Source organism: Lissotriton vulgaris, chromosome 8 (assembly GCF_964263255.1).
Source record: "Lissotriton vulgaris chromosome 8, aLisVul1.2, whole genome shotgun sequence".
NCBI classification, from domain to species: domain Eukaryota; kingdom Metazoa; phylum Chordata; class Amphibia; order Caudata; family Salamandridae; genus Lissotriton; species Lissotriton vulgaris.
Genome location: NC_141696.1, coordinates 844,579,757 through 844,602,007, shown reverse-complemented (window position 1 = coordinate 844,602,007; position 22,251 = coordinate 844,579,757). Strand labels below are relative to the sequence as shown.

The 22,251-nt window shown below is 45.7% G+C and overlaps 1 protein-coding gene across 4 annotated transcripts in view; it reads left to right on the top strand.

Annotated features, from left to right (window-relative positions):
• Nucleotides 1–22,251, top strand: part of LOC147698086 (acetylserotonin O-methyltransferase-like) — a 1,112,510-nt gene that overhangs the window by 556,487 nt on the left and 533,772 nt on the right. For all 4 annotated transcript variants that reach the window (XM_086934758.1, XM_086934760.1, XM_086934761.1 and 1 more), the window contains one exon: nt 6,499–6,617. In XM_086934758.1, coding sequence (XP_086790884.1) covers nt 6,499–6,617 — 119 coding nt within the window. The remainder of the gene's footprint in view (nt 1–6,498; nt 6,618–22,251) is intronic.

Below are 22,251 nucleotides of genomic sequence, written 5' to 3'. Positions count from 1 at the left end.
CTCCGCAAACTGCTGCGTAGCGTAGTTCTCGCGCACTCAATAGCATCTTCGCGTGCGTGAGGATGCTTGTCGGTAAGATCGAGTTGCCGAACACGCAGAAACTGCAATCTGGCACAGAATAACTCGCGAACACGTTAGTAGTGACCGGAAATAGGGGGACGCGAGCGGGCGGGACAAACCTCATGGGTAACTTCGCGCGCTACACATCCCAAGCATGCAGGCAATCAATCAATCAATCAGGATATTTGTATAGCGCGCTACTCACCCAGAGGGTCTCAAGGCGCTTGGGGGAGGGGGGTCCGCTACTGCTCGAACAGCCATGTCTTGAGTTGCTTCCTGAAGCAGAGGTGGTCTTGGGTCAGGCGGAGGTGGATTAGGAGGGAGTTCCAAGTCTTGGCTGCCAGGTAGGAGAAGGATCTTACTCCCATGGGGGATCTTCGGATGCGTGGCACGGCGGCGAGGGCGTGGCTGGTCGATCGTAGCTGGCGGGTGGGAGTGTAGAAGGTCAGGCGGTTGTTGAGGTACCTGGGGCCCAGGTCGTGGAGGGCCTTGTGTGTGTGGGTGAGGAGTTGGAACGTGATTCTCTTGCTGACGGGGAGCCAGTGAAGGTCTCTCAGGTGTCCGGAGATGTGGCTGTGTCGGGGGATGTCCAAGATGAGTCGTGCTGAGGCGTTCTGGATATGTTAGAGTCTTTTCTGGAGTTTGGCTGTGGTTCCGGTATAGAGGGTGTTTCCATAGTCCAGTCGGCTGGTGACGAGTGCCTGTGTGACCGTCTTCCTGGTTTTGGTGGCGAGCCATCGGAAGATCTTTCGGAGCATGCGTAGGATGTTGAAGCATGATGATGAGACGGCGTTGACTTGTCTGGTCATCGAGAGGGAGGAGTCCAGGATGAAGCCCAGGTTGCATGCGTGGTCCGTTGGTTTGGGTGCGCTGCCCAGGGCAGGGGGCCACCAGGGGTCGTCCCAGGCGGAGGGTGATGATCCAAGGATGAGGACTTCCGTCTTGTCTGAGTTCAGTTTCAGGCGGCTGTTCCTCATCCACTCGACTACGTCTTTCATCCCTTCGTGTAGGTTGGTTCTGGCGGTTCCTGGGTCGTTGGTGAGGGAGAGGATCAGCTGGGTGTCATCAGCGTAGGAGATGATGGTGAGGTTGTGTTGGCGTGCGATGGCTGCGAGGGGGCTCATGTAGACGTTGAAGAGGGTGGGGCTGAGTGATGATCCTTGTGGTACGCCGCATATGACTTCGGTGGCCTTGGATCTGTACGGGGGAGGCGGACTCTCTGGGTTCCTCCGGTGAGGAACGAGATGATCCACTCCAGTGCCTTCTCTTGGATTCCGATGTTGCTGAGGCGCTGCACTAGGGTGCGGTGGCAGACCGTATCGAATGCTGCAGAGAGGTCCAGGAGGATGAGGGCCGCTGTTTCCCAGTTGTCGAGCAGGGCTCGGATGTCGTCAGTGGCTGTGATAAGGGCGGGCTCGGTGCTGTGGTTGGCGCGGAGGCCGGACTGCGAGTGGTCGAGGCTGGTTGGGCGAGCGCAATTGGTGATCCACTGTGTGATGTTGTTGGCTGCTTGGTTGGGGTCCGTTGAGCTGGCGGGAGGGTTCTGGCTCAGTGAAGTGGTGAGCTGGTCGTTGGTGATCTTGTTCCAGTTCCTGCGGGAAACCTGTTGCGGGTGGTGGTGAGTCGTGGTCTTTCTGAAGCTGAAGTGGACGCAGCTGTGGTCTGTCCAGTGGAGTCCGGTGGAGTGGCTGAAGGAGATGTACTTGCTGGAGGAGAAGACTGGGTCAAGCGTGTGTCCGGCATAGTGGGTGGGGGTGTTCACCAGTTGCATGAGTCCGAGGTTGGGAAGGTTGTCCAGCAGGGTGGTGGTGGTGTTGTCGTTGTTGTTCTCCAGGTGGAAGTTGAGGTCCCCTAGGAGGATGTAGTCAGCGGAGGCGAGGGCGTGCGGGCTGATGAAGTCTGCGATGTCTTCGCTGAATTGTGTGCGAGGTCCTGGGGGTCTGTAGATGAGGGTGCCTCTGAGTGTGGTCTTGGGTTCGGTGTGTATCTGGAAGTGAAGATGTTAAGCGGCTGTGAGGGTGTCGTCTGAGTTGGTCGTAATGCGGATGGTGTTCTTGTGGACGATGGCGATGCCTCCTCCTGTCTCCTTGACGCGGTCTCTCCGGGTGATCTTGTATCCGTCCGGGATGGCGACGGCGATGTTGGGCACTGAGGAGGCGTTCATCCATGTTTCCGTGAGGAAGGCGACGTCTGGAGATGTGGTGTCGAGCAGGTTCCAGAGTTCCACGGCGCTCCCAAAGACGAAAAATGGCGCGCGAACGGGTCAAGCAAGCTACTACGCATGCTTGCGGAGCTATGCGTAGTTCGCGGAGTGCAAGTGCATCTTCGCGTAGCTCCGCGGAGTGCGGCTACGCGAACTACGCCCAGGCTTACCTCTTATCCCTTGGAAACTGAGCCGCTTGCTGGGATGGGGCTATACCGTGACCTCAGGGGGGAGGAGTGAAGTCGGCCTGAAGAAACCAGCAGCGGTGTCCATCCGCGAGTGCTCCATCGCGGGAGACCAGCAATTACCTCGCAGCCCTTTACGCAAGTCTGGGGATGTCTTGCGAACTCCATCTTCAGCGGCGGCTGGATCACACTGAGGGAATTAACCGCCAACAATGCCTGGTGAGCCCCGCGAGCGCCGATGGAGGGAAAGCACTGCTGCATTGAGGGCGGCAGGTCAGCTGCGGCCTGGGGAAAGGTCGTCCCACCCGCGATTTTGGCGTTTCCCGCGGCCGTCTCCCACTCCCTGCCTCTGTGGCAATTTCTGGCAGTTCCATTGGCCTAATTGAGTGTTGCGCCTACCTATACATGGAATCTCTTCTTGCACTGACTTAGCCAGCATTTGTGTGTGGGCACTGTGGAGCAAATGTCTCCAATGTTATTGGTGTAAACAGTGTATGTGGCATTGTTGTGGAGAGTACTTCCCCCTCGTGAATTGCATCTTCCATGTGGGCTGTTGTTTCGGGGGTGCTATCAGCTCCCAGTTTGTTTTTGCCTATTTTTTGTGTTGTTTGTATTGGCTGACTTACTCTCCCCCTCTATCCCTCTCGGATCTGAAGATGGCGCCTCCTTCCCCGAGCTCGATGCTCGGCAGGGCATGGACTTAGAAAAGGGCCTGCCTTTCTACCAACCTATGGCGTCCATCTAGGAATGGGCACTCACTACCTATACACCCACAATCACTTATGGTGGCCATCTTCGAGTGGGTCACTTAATCACCATATATGACCACCCTGTACCTGGATATATATGCCTCAATACCACACATTATGCAGTGGTTTTCCCATCCCATTTGTTGGTTCTCGAACTGCCTGCCGTCCCTACGTCCCAAGTGTTATTTCCACTCTAGAGACTGCCTATTTTCATGATGGTCCTACCCTTTCCCTTGACAGCTGAGACCTAGCTTTTTTGACTGATGCCTGGTGGAGCTACCTAGCGAGCTAAAGGGGAGATGGGCTATGGATTCCATCCTTGACCACCACCTACCTAGTCAGTCTTTGGGCAAACCCTCCTGCATCTCTCCTGACCTTATCTCCCTCCTCCCCCTACCCCTCTCAGCTCTACTCATATCCTCTTTCCAGCTACTGACCTTTGCCCTCACCTGTCCTTGTCCCCCCTGTTTTTCTGTGAGCTTTTCCTCATTAACTGAGACCTAGCTTTTTTGACTGATGCCCCGATGGAGCTACCATGTTTAGCTATAGGGGAGACGGGCCGTGGATTCCCTCCTTGGACGTCCCCTACCCAGTCGGTCTTTAGTCAGACTTTCTTTTGTCTCTCCTGTCGTCTGTGCTCTCATCCTCCCTCTTCACATTTCCCCTTTCCCCCATCCACTACTTATGTCTCTCCATCTCTCCTCTTTCAATGTATTGCTTATTGTTTGACATAATGTGTAATTGTTATCAAATTCTGTTACATTGTGGAACCTAATGTAAAGCGCTCTGATACCTCCGGGTCTAGCCAGTGCTATATAAAACGCTTTAAATAAAATAAAATAAATGAAAACAAATAAAAGTTATTGCCAAATCAAAAAAAATAATTTTACAATGGAAACTCCATCTGAGCCTTAACTACTCAGTGGTGGCAGTATGGTTTATGATATCACCACAATCCCTTGATGGCAATGTTGGACTATATTATACAGCTAACCTTTATGTAACACACACATATACATGCACACACACATTTTTAGTTTTGTTAAGATCTTTGACACAGTCCAATGACTTTGCAGAATTTTTTTTTAAACGTTCAATGGATTGATGGTCCGCACAGTAGGTTTTTTGCAGATCCATTAAGCAGAGGTCAAAAACGTGACTTTTCAAATTTGAACTGCCAAAAGGCTGGGGAGGATGAAGGCTGAAAATTGGCATGAAGGTAGAACTCACTTTGCTTTCTTCGAAGTTAATCTGTTCGGTAAATTTTGGGGAGTTAGCATTAACATCTCAGGAGGCTTTAAATTCTTGTGGCCTGTCAATCAAGTTAAATATACCTGGAATGTTATGGACCCATGAAGGACCGACATTTTAAAACAATGCTCAAATATGATTGGACAACCAAGCTTTTTCTCCTATTGTCTATTTTGGTTTTGTGTTCTAAACCCATGCCTTCAAATTTATTAGGATCTGATTGGTTGGTAGCACTTGGAGAAAAATGTTATGGCCGCTACTAAAGGATGCAGGGACTCAGTACTCACATCCTGTTAAATTAAAATGTATGTCAAGTAAGGAGGCAGGGGGAGAATGCCTTGACCCCCTTTGGTTGAGGTTTGGAGGTGCAACGGCGATCCCCCAGGTTTAAAATAAAACAAATTCTAATTTAACAGTGGTATTTCACCATGTGGATGGGTTCAAAGCCCTAAACCTACTCACTGACATCCGCAAATCCCGGTCAAGAGTTCGAGAATCTTTGCCAAATAAAACACTGTGGAATTGTGGACCCAGTGCATTGTTAATGAACCCCTTGGGAATTCCAACAAGGATCTAGGATTTTGCAACAGACTGCAAATTCCACAACAGGGTACACAAGGTTTGGACATAAATTTGCAGGAAACTTGGGATGTCGCATGTGATTAAAAAAACTCAAAAATTCACTATAAAAAAGAAGTTGAGACTCTCATTGTAGTTACATACATCCACCTAATCAACTTCCTACTTCAAAAAAAATATTCATGAAAATAACAATTAAGAAAGTCACTTCCAGACATGAAAAAGCACTAATTATTGACTCACAGATTCCATTCTAAAATCACTTTTTCACCAGGACATACTCACGAGACAGACTTATTTATTGTGATCCTATCTCAGTGCACAGATTCAACAAAGTACCCTGGTTATAGTTAAATTTGTTTGTTGATAACTACTGCACATGAAAAAACAGCACAGCATCAACTATACATGCAGATCTACCAAGTGTAGTGTGCTAATTATTGCTATTGTTATCCATGATTTCCACATGAAGGTTCCATCACGCATACCAGATTCTAAATATGGTAACTCACTGCTTTGATATGGCAATAGTTGATAACAAAACTCATTACCCCTGCTGGTACATCATAAAAGAATTCCAAGCCAGGCTGGACGGGCTCTCTGATAGCCTTGTAGTGCAATACTACTTTTCGGCTTTGACTGAAAACAGAGGCACAGCTGCAGAAGGGGGAAGGAAGGCTTGAAGGTGTTGGGGGTTGGCTAAGGGTGGCAGGTAAGGTTTTTTTTCTTTTCACATTTGGGTCAAGGAGGAGGAGCTATTATGTATAGCTTTCATATTTCTCCTTTGCTGGAGTTTAAGGGTTACTCACAACAAAATTGTAGATGGGTAAAAAGTGAATCACAGGGATGTTTTGACCTTGGGATTTTGAGTGACATCATAGACAACTAGAGCTTTGCTCTTGTTGTCTATCTGATGTTACTCAGAACTCCTCTGTGAAAAACATCCTTGTATTCCACTTGTACCCTTTAATAATGAAATATGTTAGGGGAAGATAGGTGCATCAATGCTGTTTCTAAAATATTGCTTGGAAAAGATGTTTAAAGATGTTTAAGAAAGTGATAAAAACCTTTGAACATGTTGTATTTTAGAGTTTGGACCTTACTGAGTTTAGTGGATAGGATACTTGTCACAAATGTGGCAATCCTTCTTCTGCCATTTTACAAGTGAATTTAAGCTTCTGACACTTGTAATATTTTACGTTAGAATATCCACCAAATTTTGACGAGTATCCCATACATCAAACTCTAAATAAGGCCCTATATTTTAAACTGGGTTGAATTATAAGGGGATACGTGGTGATTTTCTAAGAAAGCCCAATTCTGGTACAATTTATAATAAAAAATATCAACATAAAATATTAACATGTAACACAGTTCTAACCTAACAGATTTTCCATATGAATACTGACCCTGTATATAAAGTATGAAGTTGAGAATTCTCTGAACATGTGCATTTCTGTCATATTATCAGGTCGGACGATAAAATGATAACGTTTATGAAGTTCATGAATTCCATTTCGATGTTGTTTGACAGAGATCTGTTAACAGCCTTCGATCTTTCACCTTTTGATAAGGTGTGCGATTTAGGTGGTAAGTACGAAACATATGATATGTTAATCACAATGTATTTGTGACAGTTTGGTTCACAACTCCTTGTTCATTATTCATATTCCAAAGTACATATCTCTCAAAATTAATGAGGATTTACTGACCCGCTAGGTATGCCTCAGCAGAATTTGACTTTGAACATGTCTGGTTTCTCTAAGAAGCTCCATGTATCTTTGAACAACTGTTCATAGCGTTTAATGTAAACAGGATTTTTATGTATTAGGTTATTTGTTTCATATTTTATAAAGTGCCTGGAATACCTGTTGGATGATTAGCCACGCTCTACAAATCCTGATTTATTGATTGATATTTTAAAAAAATATATGAAAAATAGTAATGACCTATCAGTGGATGATGGGAGAGAGTGAAGACAAAGTCAATCATATGTCATTCCTGTTGTTCCTACAACACCATTCCCAATGCCACTCAAATGAACCCAGGGCAGGGACTATTTAGACATATCCTTTGCAGACAGTTGTGCATTATTTTTAAACTGAATCTTAATATAGTATTTAAATATTGAAGATATGTATTTATAATGAAATGTACTTTTTTCTTTGTTTTTATGCATGTGATGTACTGTTGTGTTTTTTTAACTGATTAAAATATTTATTGACTGACTAACTGTGTATTATGGATCACACTCAACACCTAATTTGAGTGATCCAAATCAAGGTTTTACAACAGAAGTAATAGAACAAAACATTCAAAGAAAAAGACAGCTATAAATGGAACAAACATAGGTTTAACCATTGCAGTGTAATACAATGAGAGCAAATGGAAACAGCGGTGCCCATAGGAGTCGATGTTAATCAGTGGTAAAAAAGTAAAAAAAGAAATAAGTGTATCATTTCCAGTTTTGCATGAGGAAGGTACTCTCTGCCCCTACCAGACCCCTGCCACTCATGTCGCTTCCACCTGATTTTGAAATGGAGGCAGGGATAGTGCCCAACATTTGGAGGAATAACCCCAGCAGCACCCCATAAAATTCCCATTTCAGACTTACCATGCGTTTCTGATGTTTTTATTAAACAACTTGTTTGCAACGGCATTATGAAAGAATTTATAATAAACATAACAAATAGCCACAGAAACCTGTTGGTGGGTTCTATTTGCCCAATGACCATACCTTTAAAATAATGTGTGATCCTTCAGTTTCTCTGAACAAGTCAATACTATGTACTATGGTACAGATCACTTGAGCATCAATGAGTATACCACAGAATAACTAGTCATCAGTTACTGCACACAGTTACCATGCCACAGAGTACCTTCCCTCCAGCAACAGCCCTGCAGAAAGTGACACATTTCCCCCAAAATGCAAAGGGCCTGATTCAGAGTTTTGCTGACAAGTTACTTCATCACAACGGTGATGGGTATCATGTGTGCCTTATTACAATAGCATTAGGCTATAATGCACTGGTAATAAGGCAGGTAGGGAGTCCTTTACGCTTATGATGGAGTAATACATCTACCGCACTCTACATAACTCCAAATCAGCCCTCACGTCTGTGAATCAATTGAAAATCCAAACGTGGGATAAACCAAGTCACCCTCAAATTATGTTAATTTTGCAAGTGAAAAACACTTTACTGGCCCAGTACTCGGAGATATAAGTGAAGTCAACATTGCAAAGCCTGTGGGAGCACAGCTGTTACCTTTTCAGGGAATTTTGAGAAGCAAAGCCCAAAAGTGACAATGAAAAAGGACCCTTCTCTCAATATCAGTAACAATGCCCCCAGCTCAGATTGGTTCCAGCCCCACCCGAAAAGTCTCCTTTTAAGCGTTCATTTATTGAGACAACTTTGGATGGTTCTGGTAAAAACAATATTCAGACAGCATGCGTAGGGTCAAACATATGAAGCTAGCAGGCCGACTTGAGATATGTAAACTGGAATGTGTTCTCAAATATAGCCCTAGGGGTCCTTGAACTGAGAGACATAAATTGGTCTCTACAAGTTCATCCGAAGTTTTGACACAACATCTAATATGATTGAGTTTACACAACTCACTGGGTGGAGGCGTAAGAAATGTGCCATTGTCACCTGAACATTTATGGCAGCAGTTCTTTGACCAGAGACCACTAAGTATCCTGGGGAATCAAAATTCTAAATGTTATCTGAGAATCCTATCTTAGTCTGGATCTGGGTAGGTGGGCTTACAAGTGAGACAGCAAAAGACCCTTGCGAGAAGACATGTATAGTTGGATTCGTACTCAAGGAAGCAAGAGGGTGAGATTGTGTAAGTCAAGTCAAGTCAAGCAAGCTTTATTCGACGATTGTCATAAAAGCACAATAAATACATTTTGTCATGAAAAATGTCTACCCTCACATTAAATAAGAAAATCTATACCATTATTCAATAAAAACGACATAGTTAAAAATTTCAGATGCGATAATTTCATGATAAATATAATACAAAAACAGAGTATAAAAGCCGAATATTTCCAAGTCAACCACTGATCATTTTGCTCATTGGAGTCCAAGACCACCCTAGAAACTTTGCCACTGATATGTAAACAAGAGGAATGGTACTCGTGCAAATATTTCTAACTGCTACCACTCCACTCCTGGTGCCTAGTAGCTTACACATGGGTCGCAGCCATACCCTGCGCAGGGCAGAGTATGCTGAACACCCAAATAACATTTGTGTAACTGATTCCATGGATGCTGGGCTACAGGGACAAGTGGCCGTTCCACCTCGGGACCCCCTCGATGTAAATGCTCTAGTTGGCAAACTTCCAATTCTAAACTGAAAATAGAGCTTTCTATCAAGTGGCTTGGTTATGTCATCTCAATATGCCTCTAGGCCAATCACATCTTTAAAATCTAAAAGAATCCCTGTGAGCGAAAGTGGGGTACTTGTCCTGAAAGTCTTAGATGCTACTATCTTCCAATATTTGCCCTTAAGAACCTTCTTAGATGGAAAACTAGCATAAAGAGGATCCTCCCATAGCGCTTGCATGCCTAGTTCTCCAAGAATACCCCTAATACCAGATAACCATTTGATTTTACGAAAGGAATCACACTTAATAATATCCATGAGGCCTGTGCCATATCTACTTAATTCAAGAGTTGTCCACAGGCGCCTCCAGTATAATACCGGGCGCAAATTACTAATTATTAATACATTTAATTGGCCTCATTCCTAAATCATAGAATACGGGACACATGGGAGTACTCTGGGGTAAATTAATAAGGTTGCATAGGAACTTGTTCTCAGATACAGTCATTTTTGTTAAATTCTCGAATTCCCAAATCTCAACGCCATAGAGGGCTGAACTAACCACCTTTGCGTCATAGACTCAGAGGACTGGAGCAATTGCCTTGGTAAAGGATTTTACATGCTCTGAGCACAGTGCTTCAGCCAATTGGAGATGTTTAAGTGTTGCCAGCTCAGTCTGCTGGTTCCAATGCAAGTCATGTTGAATATTTACATCCAGGTACCTAAATGCCCTCATTTGTTCAAGTTGTAAATTATTCATAAAAAGTTTTCCCTTAAAAGTTTTATGCTGGTTAGAAGTCATGAATTTGGATTTAGCTTGTTTACTTCAAGGCCTCGTGTGGGACAGAATTCTTCAAAGATGGCTAATGCTTTCTGCAATCCACTTGGAGTCTTTGAAATAATTAGACAGTCCTCTGCAAACATTAAAATGGGTACTTTCACTCCAGCTAAAATTGGGGCGTGAATATTGGCTCTGATCATTAGTTCAGCTGCGTCATTGATATACAGAGAAAACAAGGTGGGAGTGTCAAGACTGGCTACGTCGTCCCTTACCTTGTCTTGGAGCTGAAGCCTCTTGGAAGACGTAGAAGATTTCGCAGAGATGCAAGGGACCAACTTCCCTAACCACTAACTAAAACCTTACTGAATAACTATTCACAGCAAGTTTTAAATTAGAAATTGGGGAGGAGGGCCGGTACTGGACGTTGAGTGGTTGTTTTGGGTTCTTGCTGTCGACCTGCAAAACAACAAGGACCAAAATATTACTCAACTGCTAACTCTGAAATTTCTTATCAAACCTAAGTTCTTAACTACCCTTACCCACTATCGCAAGAGTGGACGTTTTTTGTTCCCTAGTGCCTACCTGCGATCAGTGTTGTCTTGTTTTACGTCCAGTATTTCTTTGTCTTGTCTTGTCGGGATGGTCAAGGCGTCAGATACCTCTTATTTGTCTGTCCTGCGTTGTCTTCTTTGGGGAGTTACCTTTGAGGGTAGAAACAAGGGAAGCTAATTAGAAAATATTCTCTAAAATGCTTTGCTCCTACTAAATAAGAAAGCTCCTTGACTTTCACTTACAATTCGACTTCTTGTTTCTCTCCTTCCAATTAGGGTTTCTCTTTATTGGGATTTAGGAGTTTTAACTTTAGACACAGTAAACGCTTTCAAAAGGCATCTTTCTTTCACATCTCCTATAATTCGAATTGAGGTTTGCACTTTTCATAGATTTACATTTGCGCTTCTCAGATTTACATTTGCACCTTTAAATGTAACCCACCGAGCCAAGATGTATTAAGCGAAACTTTTGCTAACAAAATGTCACAACAACTTTTTAATTCTAGGAAGTCTTTGTTTGTTGTCAAATTCTCTGTCCTTTGATCCCAAATGACCTTCTGTGTCTTTTTGAGAAAGAAGGTTTTCCAAAAATTATTGTCTTGCTTTCTTGCGTGGGGCGCCTTAGAAAAGAAATCAAATAAGTCTGTACTTAGCTTTCCATTAGGAGAAGAACCGCTCTCCGATGCCTGCTTGTAAGATTTCCTTCCGAGTTATCAGGTTTGTTTGCGAGGCTCCATGCGCGAGGCTCCAAACGCGATCTCCCTCGATGCCAGGCAGAAAGCAAAGCGACTTCTGGAAGGTCGGGTGCGGTTTAAATAGGGAACCGCACCCAGCCACACCCAGTCGCGCACTCAGCCGCTCCCTGCCACGCACTGGAAACGTGCAAGCATCGCGTACCAAGCAGGGACTTAGACTCTGAATTCTCTTACCTGAAAGATGGCTTATCCAAGCACTCACAAGTAGCGCAGAGGCACAGGAAGGGCTCTCAGTGATTAATTCTTTTACAACGATCTTTCCAGCCTCTTGAATGAACAAAAAACAATAGGCAACATAAAAATATTAAAGGCGAGGCAAGGAATATCATAGCAAGAATTTACTGAAACTAATCTAAATTACAGTACACAATCACACTGACCTTTGAAGCGTGCTGGGTGCACGGGAAAGGGGTGGGTTTTTTGTAGGGGTATAAAGATCCCTAAAAACAGAGGATCTACGCTTCATGACAGGGAGCTAGGACGCAGCCCTGGCGTACCCCTCTCTCTACTGGAAGCTGGCTGGTAACATTTCCAGGAGAACCCCACCTAATATGTGCGTAATTGTGCTCATGGAGCCTCATAATTAATGTTAGGAGGGCACAGGGCATGCCCAAGTCATGTAAGACCAACCACAATGTGGAGCATGGAACAAGGTCAAAGGCTGCCCTTAAATCAATAAAGGCAGCATATAAACTCCCCTAATCTAGTTGCACTGTCTTCCAATGAAGCATTGCAAAGTGCAATACCTGATTGACAGTGCTAGTGCAAGCACTGAATCCTGCCCAGGGATGCGATAGAATGTTCTGCTCTCGCTCCCAATCCTGAATTTTGTTTAGGATCATTCTACCTAGAATCTTTTGCATTGAGTCTATCAGACTGATCGGGCGGTAATTACCAGGGAGTGACTTATCCCCCTCTTTGTAAACTGGTATTATTTCTGCACCATTCCATGAGTCTGAGATAGCTAATAGCAGTATGTACCTACCCCAAGAATTTTTATCATGCAAGAAGTGTCTGCTGGGACACCCTCTATACCCTGTGCCCTGCCAGCAACCACTGATTTCCAGGGCAAGATTTACGTCCCCGATGTTAAATGCCTCTTCCAAAAAGGGTGTGTTGGTAGGTTTGGCCCTTATACTTAGTTCCTGACTTTTTGCGAATTGGGGTTTAAAATAAGCCACCCAGTCATCCGGGGCAACCCAGTTTTGTGGTTTTTCTGGTTGCCCACCGCATCCCCACTTGATTATACCCCAGAAACACTTAGAATTTTTAAGGGCCCTAGCTTCCTTAAGCTCTTGCCACCTCTGTTCATCCCAGGCACGTTTTGATTTATACATTACATTTTTATAGGCTGTCCTTGCACGACATACAGCACTACTAGGCCCTAGCTTTAGAGCCTGCCTCCAAAGCAAAATGGGCTTGTCTACATTCTTTGTTATACCTGCGTGGCGAATTATTGGGCGGTACCTTACTTATCTTGTATGGTCTAACAAACAGGTTTTTTAGCTGCTGAAAAAATGATTCATGAGCCCTGGTAATAGACTCTAGATCTGGGCCGCTACTAGGAATAATCCCCATCTCATTGGTCACATGCGCTAACTTACTAGAAATAACATCTATATTCTCCTGGTTGTCTACCATTTGTGCCCACTTCAAATGGCGCATGTCGTTGGTGGGAACTATACTTGGAGGGGACAATTTGTTGGATCCACTTTCAGGTTTGGTCAGCATCCAGTAGGATAGAAACATACATAGGGGGTTATGGTCACTCTCCAAGCGGTCGACAACCAACATATCCTCTAGAGGAATCCACAACCCAAGACTCACTAAGATATAATCTATTCTACTTTGGCTCAAACCACTCCTGTAGGTGCTTGCCCCCATCCTATCCTGCGCAGTCCTACCATTGGCTGCCCTAAGACCTTTGTTTAAACAGATTGAATTGATCTGGATTACCACCTCGGTCCATCTTTTTATTGGCGCAAGTTCTAGTTTTGGAATACCCCATTGTGTGTCTTCTTCCTCTGAAAGATACCAAAACACAACTTGACAACGGGTCATATGTCGCATTAAAATCACCAGCAACGATTATATGTGATTGTGTGGAATATCTTTCTAGGAGTTCTTCTAGGGCAGCTATGGTCTCAGATTTCTTTCCCCCTGTGCTCCTAGAATATACATTATAAATATCCACAGGTTTAGACTGCCTTTTTTAAGGCTTACAATCTGGATGTCCCTATGGTTGGATGAGAGTATCTTCACACTAATTTCTAGGTCCTGTTTGATCCAAATAGTCAATCCCCCTAAGGGACGCCCTTTTGCGCCCTTCTCTGCAGGTATACTAAAATTTAAATACCCTGCAAAAAAATGTGGATCGAGAAGCCATGTTTCCTGGAATAGCAAATGTTGAACAAATTAATAAAAGTAGCCCATTCCGGGATTAATACTTTTGAGTTCAATCCTGCAACGTTCCAAGATAGGATTGAACCGGCCTTTCTAAAGTATCATGCGATTTTGGAATCTCATTCATGTTTGAACCTCTTGTACAGTTTCTTAACCTAGGAAATGAAAAACCTTCCAATAACTGTGGGATTACTAAAGTGCTGGTAGTGCCTGAATCAGGGGCAATGTGTTGGCTCTGGCTTTCGGCTATCTTGCCCTCGGATAGATCAGATTGGTCACTTGGCCCCACTAGTCAGTCATTAAGCTCAAGGCCCAAACAGCCCTTGCCTTTTTCTGATGCCCATTTTGTCGATCTATCGGGCCAATGTTGAGGGGGTGAGTGTCTAAGTTGTATAGCAGAGTAATCTGGAGAACAACTTCTAAATTCCAGTAAAACTAAGTTTTCAGCCATGGCCGCCTGCTTTAATGTCAATTCGATACAATCAGTTGTCTCTCCTCGATGTATAAGCCTGGTTGCCCTAATAATATCTTCTCTGATCACAGAGCGACAGCCCCTAGTGTGCCTAATCCAGTGAATAACCTTGTTTATTAAAGAATCTGGTGATTCTATGTCCTTTCCTGGGCCCAGTCTCGGGACATTCACCATGTAAACTTTAGGTACACTGGGCAACTTAGCAACACGCTGGTGATCTCTCCTTACTATCGTGGCAAGTTTACTATTAGCTTGCTTAGGTGTAATAAGATTAATGCTATGCCTGTCACTTACTTGGTTCCCGCCCCTCTCTTCTCTAGGCAATAGTTTCCCAGGACCGGCAATTTTTTAGGTGGCATCTTTTGAGCTGAAAACATTCTGTGACCCCTTTCTACCTTTGACCACTTCACTCTACGGGGCAGCCGCTTCAGACCGGTCACTATCCCAACACATATCAGGCGCAATACGTTGTTCTGACGCGTTTTCCTGAACTTTCAATTTACCACTTACTTGTTTGTTTGCTATGCAAGTTGGACAGTGGCCTTTGTCCAGTAAGCTGCTGCTTACTATAGAGGTGAGATTATCAATCTTAGTTTTCATGCACTCAACCGCCTTATATAGTAGTTGAACCATTGAGGTCAGGTCAGTTCGACAATCCTCAATGGGTTCAAGAAAATCAGGCATACCACCCAGTAATAGCTCTTTGCCACCCCGGGAAGCATCAGGCTCACAAACACTAGATGGAGAAAATTCGTGGTCTTTCACAGAATCACAACTCTCTGCATTAGCTAAAGCAGAGAATCTATTTTTGCATACAATGATGGGGTAAATCACAAGGGGACAGATGACTCTTAGCTCTGTGTTAGTGTTGGGGATTTTACTCACCCCCTCTACGTTCTGTTGGTCCGGCCCTTTGTTGCATTTATCGCCTTTTTTTCCCCCTACAAACATGTCAGGGACCACTGGGCCTTGCTTATTGTCCACCCTCGATGCTACTACTGGACTTTTACACCCCTTTTCTGCCATCATACTTGGAAGGGGATTAGCCGTAAGTAAGACTCCGCATTCCTCAATTAGCTCATCAATGCGATTCATAACGCAGTTTGTCCCTGCATGTGTAGCTAGTTTTCTTGCATTCCTTGCTTTTTTCCCCTTGGTCAGCAAACTTGTGCCCTCGCCCCCTCCCTCCATGCATTTCCTTTTCCCCATGATGTGGGCCCTTTTTAAGCACCTAAGCTTTTATAGCCTATCAATATCGGTATTGCTTAAGTCACTTTCAGAAAATCAACAGTACCTTGGAGTCAATGAAAAAGGGGGGTGGCCCAGCCTGGCCTCTTCCGGCCACTGACGGGCTAGGATGGGCCTGCCCTTGGCCCGGGCTATGCCCGGGCACCGCCCGCACGCGTCCCGTGCTGCCGGAGGGCTACGCAACCTTTTAGGGCCATCGGCGCCCTCTGCTGATGCTCACAATCAGCTACCAGCAGGACACCCTGGGATGCGTAGTCCTTGTGGTGGTGGCCGGCTCCCCTCTCATCGATGACAACAGCAGGAGACCGGGAATCAGGGCAAAAGGTAGTAAGTAACGCGTTTCCCTCACGGCAATGGCGAGCTGGCCTGGCATGTCCCTCGCTGCGGGTGGGCTACGCGACCTTTGAGGGCCGTCAGCACCTTCTGCTGACGCTCACAATCAGCGACCAGCAGGGCACCCTGGGATGCGTAGTCCTTGTAGTGGTGGCCGGCTCCCCTCTCAGCAATGACTACAGTGGGAGACCGGGAAGCAGGGCAAAAGGTAGTAAGTAACGCCGTTTCCCTCATGGCAATGGTGAGCTGGTGTAAGATGCTAACATGAGGGTCTCTGTGCATGTTTAAAAGAAATGGTCACGTCATTTCCAGAATTGGAACATACTGAAATTAATAACGACGACTGGCTGTTTATCGCATTAATTAATGTAGAGGAAAGAGAGTCTGTTAGAGCTAATAACCAGCTTTACAAAATTTACTTTTGACTTTGCCAAAGCTAGTTGCCACTAACAATCAAGACGCATATGTACGCATCTTAAAATACATTTTCGATTAAAAAATAGAATACATTGATCTAACCCATCATTTTTTAATTACCATTTTAACATGGCAGATGACCATATTAAAACGACAAGTTGAAATGGTAAAAAAAGGGTATTTGCCATAACGTAAGCAAGGTGCCTGTCAATATTGTTCAGCCTCTGGGCCTCATCAAACAAGCACTGGCAAGGGCAATAGGTCTGGTTTATTAGTGAAAGTTTATTTTGTGTCATTGATAGGATACGTCACTTAAGTCATCATTCATGCCTTCTTTCTCCCATCTTGTAAATGTAAATGTAAATGTACAGGAATTTATATAGCGCAAATCACCCAGTGATTTCTAAGTGCTTGCTTAGGGAACCCGTCCTGGTATTCTCCTGTGAGATAACCCCGGCAGGGTATCCGCAAGGTGAAAGCCAGGCATCCCGCCACGAGGGGCCGTTGTGGAGATTAAGCAAGCTATTGCCCAGAGTCACAGAGTGCGAACCCGTGAATCGAGTAGGCACCGGAGCGAGAATTGTCGAGTCCATGGACATTTTAGGACTCAAGACCCCACCAAGCCGGGAATTGAACCCTGGTCCCGAGCTGACCTCTGCTTCCAGGTCTGCCTCCTCGAACCAGTGAGCCACACTTCTCCATCTTTGTACTTATGCATCAATTCATCTATCCACTGACTCATTCCTGAATTCACTCTCTGACACAACCACAATAAAATACACTCAAACTCAACAATATATGCAAGATAACGTAAAAGAATACACGTAGAAAAAACAATCTAATCCCTTCTAAGCATGGCTGGCATATGCTTACAAAAGCTAAACTAAACATAGCAGCGGGTATTCACCTTGCAGAGGTATTCTAAATAGTCGATCATGGTTTTAAAGTTCCAGCATGGTTCCAACATTTAGAGTCAACGTGTTGGCAAACTTGGAATGTTGAAACAATGGTACAGCATTTCATAAAGGTCTGCTGTCTTAGAGGAAGTGGCCACATGGAATGCAGTGCACTGCAGATGAAGTATGCATCAACCAAGTGACCCGTGAGCACTGGATGAACAGCTGTTGTATTCACTTAAGTGACAATAAAATAAAAAGCGAAGAAGCAAATAATTGAAGGGTGGCCCTTTTAGCAGTGTCATACCCAAACACTATGCCTTCACCCTTTTCACCCTCCAGTTTTCTTAGCCTGTTTGTTTGGGCTTTTGGAAGTTCTTTACCACTGCTAACCAATGCTAAAGTGCTTATGCTCCCTCCCTTAAACATGGTAACATTGACTTACATTTAATTTACTTGTAATGCCCAAGTATGTTATGTTATGTTATGTTAATTGGTTTTATACCGCGCACAGATGCCCCAGCAAAGGGGCGTCCTGGCGCAAAAAGGGTGAACACAACACAGCATTAAAAGAGACTCGATCAGGAATTTTTAAGCGAAGAGAAAAGTTTTAATGGCCCGTCTGAACTGGAGATGATTATCCAGTGCTCGAATCTCAGCGGGAAGGGAGTTCCACAACTTCGCGGCCACTACTCTAAAGGAGCGGCCGCCAATTCTACTCAGCCTGAAGCGTGGGACCACCGACAAATTCTGACCCCTCGATCTCAAGGAACGCGCTTGAACATAAGGGGTCAGAAGGTTCGCCAGGATTTGGGGAGCCCTACCTTTTAAGATTTTAAAAGCCAGGCAGAGCACCTTAAATTTGATCCTCTGGCCAACAGGCAGCCAGTGGAGCGATTGCAGTGTACTGGAGACCGAACACCGCCTAGGCAGACCCACCACCACTCTGGCTGCGGCATTTTGCACACGCTGCAGCCATGTGAGTTCAGCCTGGTTAATTCTGGCCAGCAGTGCGCTAGCATAATCTAGCCTAGATAGTACTGAGGCCTGAACCACTAGCTGTCTGGTGGGGGCATCGAAAAATTTGAGTATTGGACGAAGGCCCCTAATAATGCCATAGCAAGAGGCTGCCACTCTCTTGGTATGGCTGATGAAGCTAAGTGTCGGATCCAACCAGGCCCTGAGATTTTTTATCTCCATTGCAGGAGAAGGGGTCATTCCCAGTTCCGAGGGCCACCAGTTGTCATTCCACCGTTGTGCCTGCTTTCCTACTACCATGACCTCTGTCTTCTTAGTATTCAATTGGAGACAGTTCAGATTCATGCAATTGGCCATGGCACGAATACCCTCGCAAAATCTGAGGGCCTCCACATCAGAGTCCCCACTCAACGTGACCGCCAGCTGCGTGTCATCCGCGTACGAGACCATTGTCAGGCCCCAATGCTTGACTACCGCAGCCAGCGGTCTAACGTACAGGTTGAATAAGGTGGGACTCAAAGATGATCCCTGTGGGACCCCCAGTGTTAGCGGGTAAGGAGCAGATTTGCCGGGTGGAATAGCGACCTGGAATGATCTGTCGGCGAGGAAAGACCGAAACCAACACAAGGTGACCCCTCTAACTCCCGCTTCTTCAAGCCGCTGCAAAAGGATCCCGTGAGAGACCGTGTCGAACGCGGCACTCAGATCTAATAACAGGAGTGCCGCCGTCCGACCAGTATCCAGCACGGAGCACAGATGTTCAGCCATAAACAGCAAGGCAGTCTCCGTGCTGTGGCCCGCACGGAACCCATTTTGAGTAGGGTCTAAGATGTTAGCTTTGGCAAGATGGTCAGCTAATATCCCGTTCACATGGGCCTCGGCAATTTTAGTAGCCCAAGGCAGCAGTGAAATGGGGCGGTAGTTCTCGGGTTTTGAAGGATCTAAGGTAGCCTTCTTTAAGATGGGTGTGACTACCGCCTGTTTCCACCTTGTGGGCACTATCCCTGAGCCCAGCGACAGGTTGATAAAGGCAAGAAAAGAGTTACGACATGCCGGCTGCATGTTCCTGAACTGAGCAGGTTTGATTGGGTCCGTAGGGGATCCCGATTTAATTTTCTGGCTCAGAAGATCAAACGCCTCCTCAGACAGGGGGGGCAGCAGGTCCAAAACCACATCATCACCCATAGGGTCGCTAGTTGAGTCAGAGTTTTGCAGGTGGGTCGGAAAAGTGCGATAGATTGCTTGTACCTTTTCAATAAAGAAGGATGCCAGACTTTCACAGTGGGAATCTGTGCATATTTCAGCAGCGGTGGCCCTCTTGGTCATAAGGTCCTTTAAGACCCTAAAAATCAGTTTAGAGGGGTTAGGGCTGTTCTGGAACTCCTGAGCATAATGTGCGGCGCGGGCTCTACAGACCGCTCTGTGATAAAGCTTAGTTTGGGTCGAATAGCAGATTTTAAGCGCAGGGTCGAAGGACTTTCTCCATCGTCTTTCAGCCTGCCTACAGTCTCTCTTGAGAGACGCTAAGGTCTCATCATACCAAGGGCTGCGGACTTTAGTCCGACATTTAGAGCGGACCAAGGGAACCAAGGTATCCAAGGCAGTAACGATCCAATCACAAAAGGATTCGTAGCCACAGTTAACATTAGTGAAGGGGCACAAAGGTGCCTTCTCCAATAGAAGATAAAAATCTTCTAACCTTAATTTATTCCACTGTCGTGTGAGGGTGGTTTTATTCTGAACTATAAAAAGAGAATCAGAGATAGGGATGGATGCTTTCACCAACAAGTGGTCAGTCCAGATCAGCTGGATGGGGGGGCCTATATTTATTTCCTCTAAGTTGGTAAAAAACGGATCCAGTGTATGCCCATCACGATGGGTGGGGGAGGTCACCCTCTGTGAAAGTTGTAAGGCTTCTAGATCGGCCAAACAGCTCCGAATGGAGGGCTGAGATGGGCAATCAAAGTGCAGGTTGAGGTCTCCTAGCACATTAAAATTTGCACATCCAAGAGCCTCCAAGCTAATAACATCCGGGAGAGCTGCCCTAAAGGCGGCATCGCAACACGGAGGGCGATATATTAAAAGGCCAGAGAAGGTATAGTGATGGTTAAAAGAAATTTTAAACCGGGCACATTCACACCCCGAAAGCTTTAAGTCTTTCCATTCACAAGGGTAATGGCCATAGCAATTCCACCCCCTGTCGTGCCGCGATTGAGGGTAAACACAGCATAATCAGGGGGAAAAGCTAAATTTAATATGGAAGTATCTGCATCCTGTAGCCAGGTCTCTGTCATAAAAAACACGTCAGGGGACTCGTTGGTAAGAAGGTCAAAAATCTCCAAATGATGTTTAGCCACAGACCTGACATTTAAGTTATATATACTAATAGCGCTTACCCCAGGCACGCAGTTCTGCCGGGATGAAGACTCTAAAGAGCAACTACGGGAGGGGGAGGGCAGTAGCCAGCTGCAGCAAGTGCAGCGGTAAGGACCGCATAGCGGTGCTACTGGAGGCAAAGAACAAGAAGAAAGGCGGTCCCGAATAGTCAGCAGGTCTTCCCTGCAGTACCTGATAGTCGAAGCAGTCATCATGAAAAACACAAGACGATAGAGTCCTGCCGCGCCCCGCGCTTCCTTAGCACTGACGGGCGCAGACGGGCAGGACTCTGGCGCGACTCAGGCGCAGAGAGGGCGCACCCACTGCGCTGATCCGCTGCGCGGTTGAGGGAGCTATAAGTAGGCGTCCCTCGCCTCAGCCAGAGCACTAGAGCGCTCGACGATGTACCCTGAGCCTGAACAGCACCACTTCAAAATGGCGCCCGAATCCAATCCCACCCGAGGAACCTGACCCGCCAAACAGCGGTGGGGGATCCAATTTAGAGTGCAAGTAAGGGTGTTAGAATGACCCGTTAAGAACAGGGAATAATACAATAATAAAATAACCAAAATACCAGAATGGGAAGTTTTAAAATAGTAGCGCTGTACAAGAGGCGCTTAACACTATGCAGCACGCATTTACCTTCTCAGGCGCTCGCGCTTCTGCTCGCCTTAAGTAGGCGTCCCTCGCCTCAGCCAGAGCGCTAGAGCGCTCGACGATGTACCCTGAGCCTGATCTGCACCACTTCAATATGGCGCCCGAATCCAATCCCACCCGAGGAACCTGACCCGCCAAACAGCGGTGGGGGATCCAATTTAGAGTGCAAGTATGGGCGTTAGAATGACCCGTTAAGAACAGGGAATAATACAATAATAAAATAATCAAAATACCAGAATGGGAAGTTTTAAAATAGTAGTACTGTGTGTACCCAGGGCCTCTGAATTAAAGGCTAATAGTGGGCCTGCAGAACTGATTGTGCCACCCATTTACGTATCCCTTTAAACACATCTTAGGCCTGCCATTGCAGCCTGTGTGTGCAGAGTAAACTACCATTTCGACCTGGTAAATAAGCCTTTTGCCAGGCAGAAATATTCCTTTTGAATACATAGAAGTCACTCCTATGTCCTTGTCAGAGCATCAGGGACAGAAAAGGTTCCATCTACCTTGAGCCATTCACCTGGACTGTGTCTGCTGTAATTCCTACACCCCAAGTGGTGCCCCCTCAGTTCTCAACCCTTGTAAGTGGATCTGGAAGTACTCTGCCAGCTCAGTTGTTGTCTTGTGGGCAGAATCTATGCAGCTTGACTTATCCTCTTTGCAACCGCTGCTCCACAATATATCCCTGACTCAGGACTTTGCAACGTAGCCTGCAATCTCCTCACAACCGCTAATGCACAGCGTATGCTCAGTTCAGGCTTTTGTATTGCAAGCCCCTCATCAATGACAGCTGTGGCAATGAATTAGTACTCCTTTTTTCAGCCCAGCAGCTCCCTCAAAACTACCAGTGTGTAACGCATTTCGATGCAGAAAGCCCCTCATTATTCGTACCCTCATCGATGACACAGGACCTACCATCACAGCTTTGCAGCTCCTCAAGACCCCTCCCTACACAACGTATCCTTCATGCAAGATCTCGCAACGCTCCACAACCAAGATTTAAAGTACTTTTTCAGCTGGTTTAG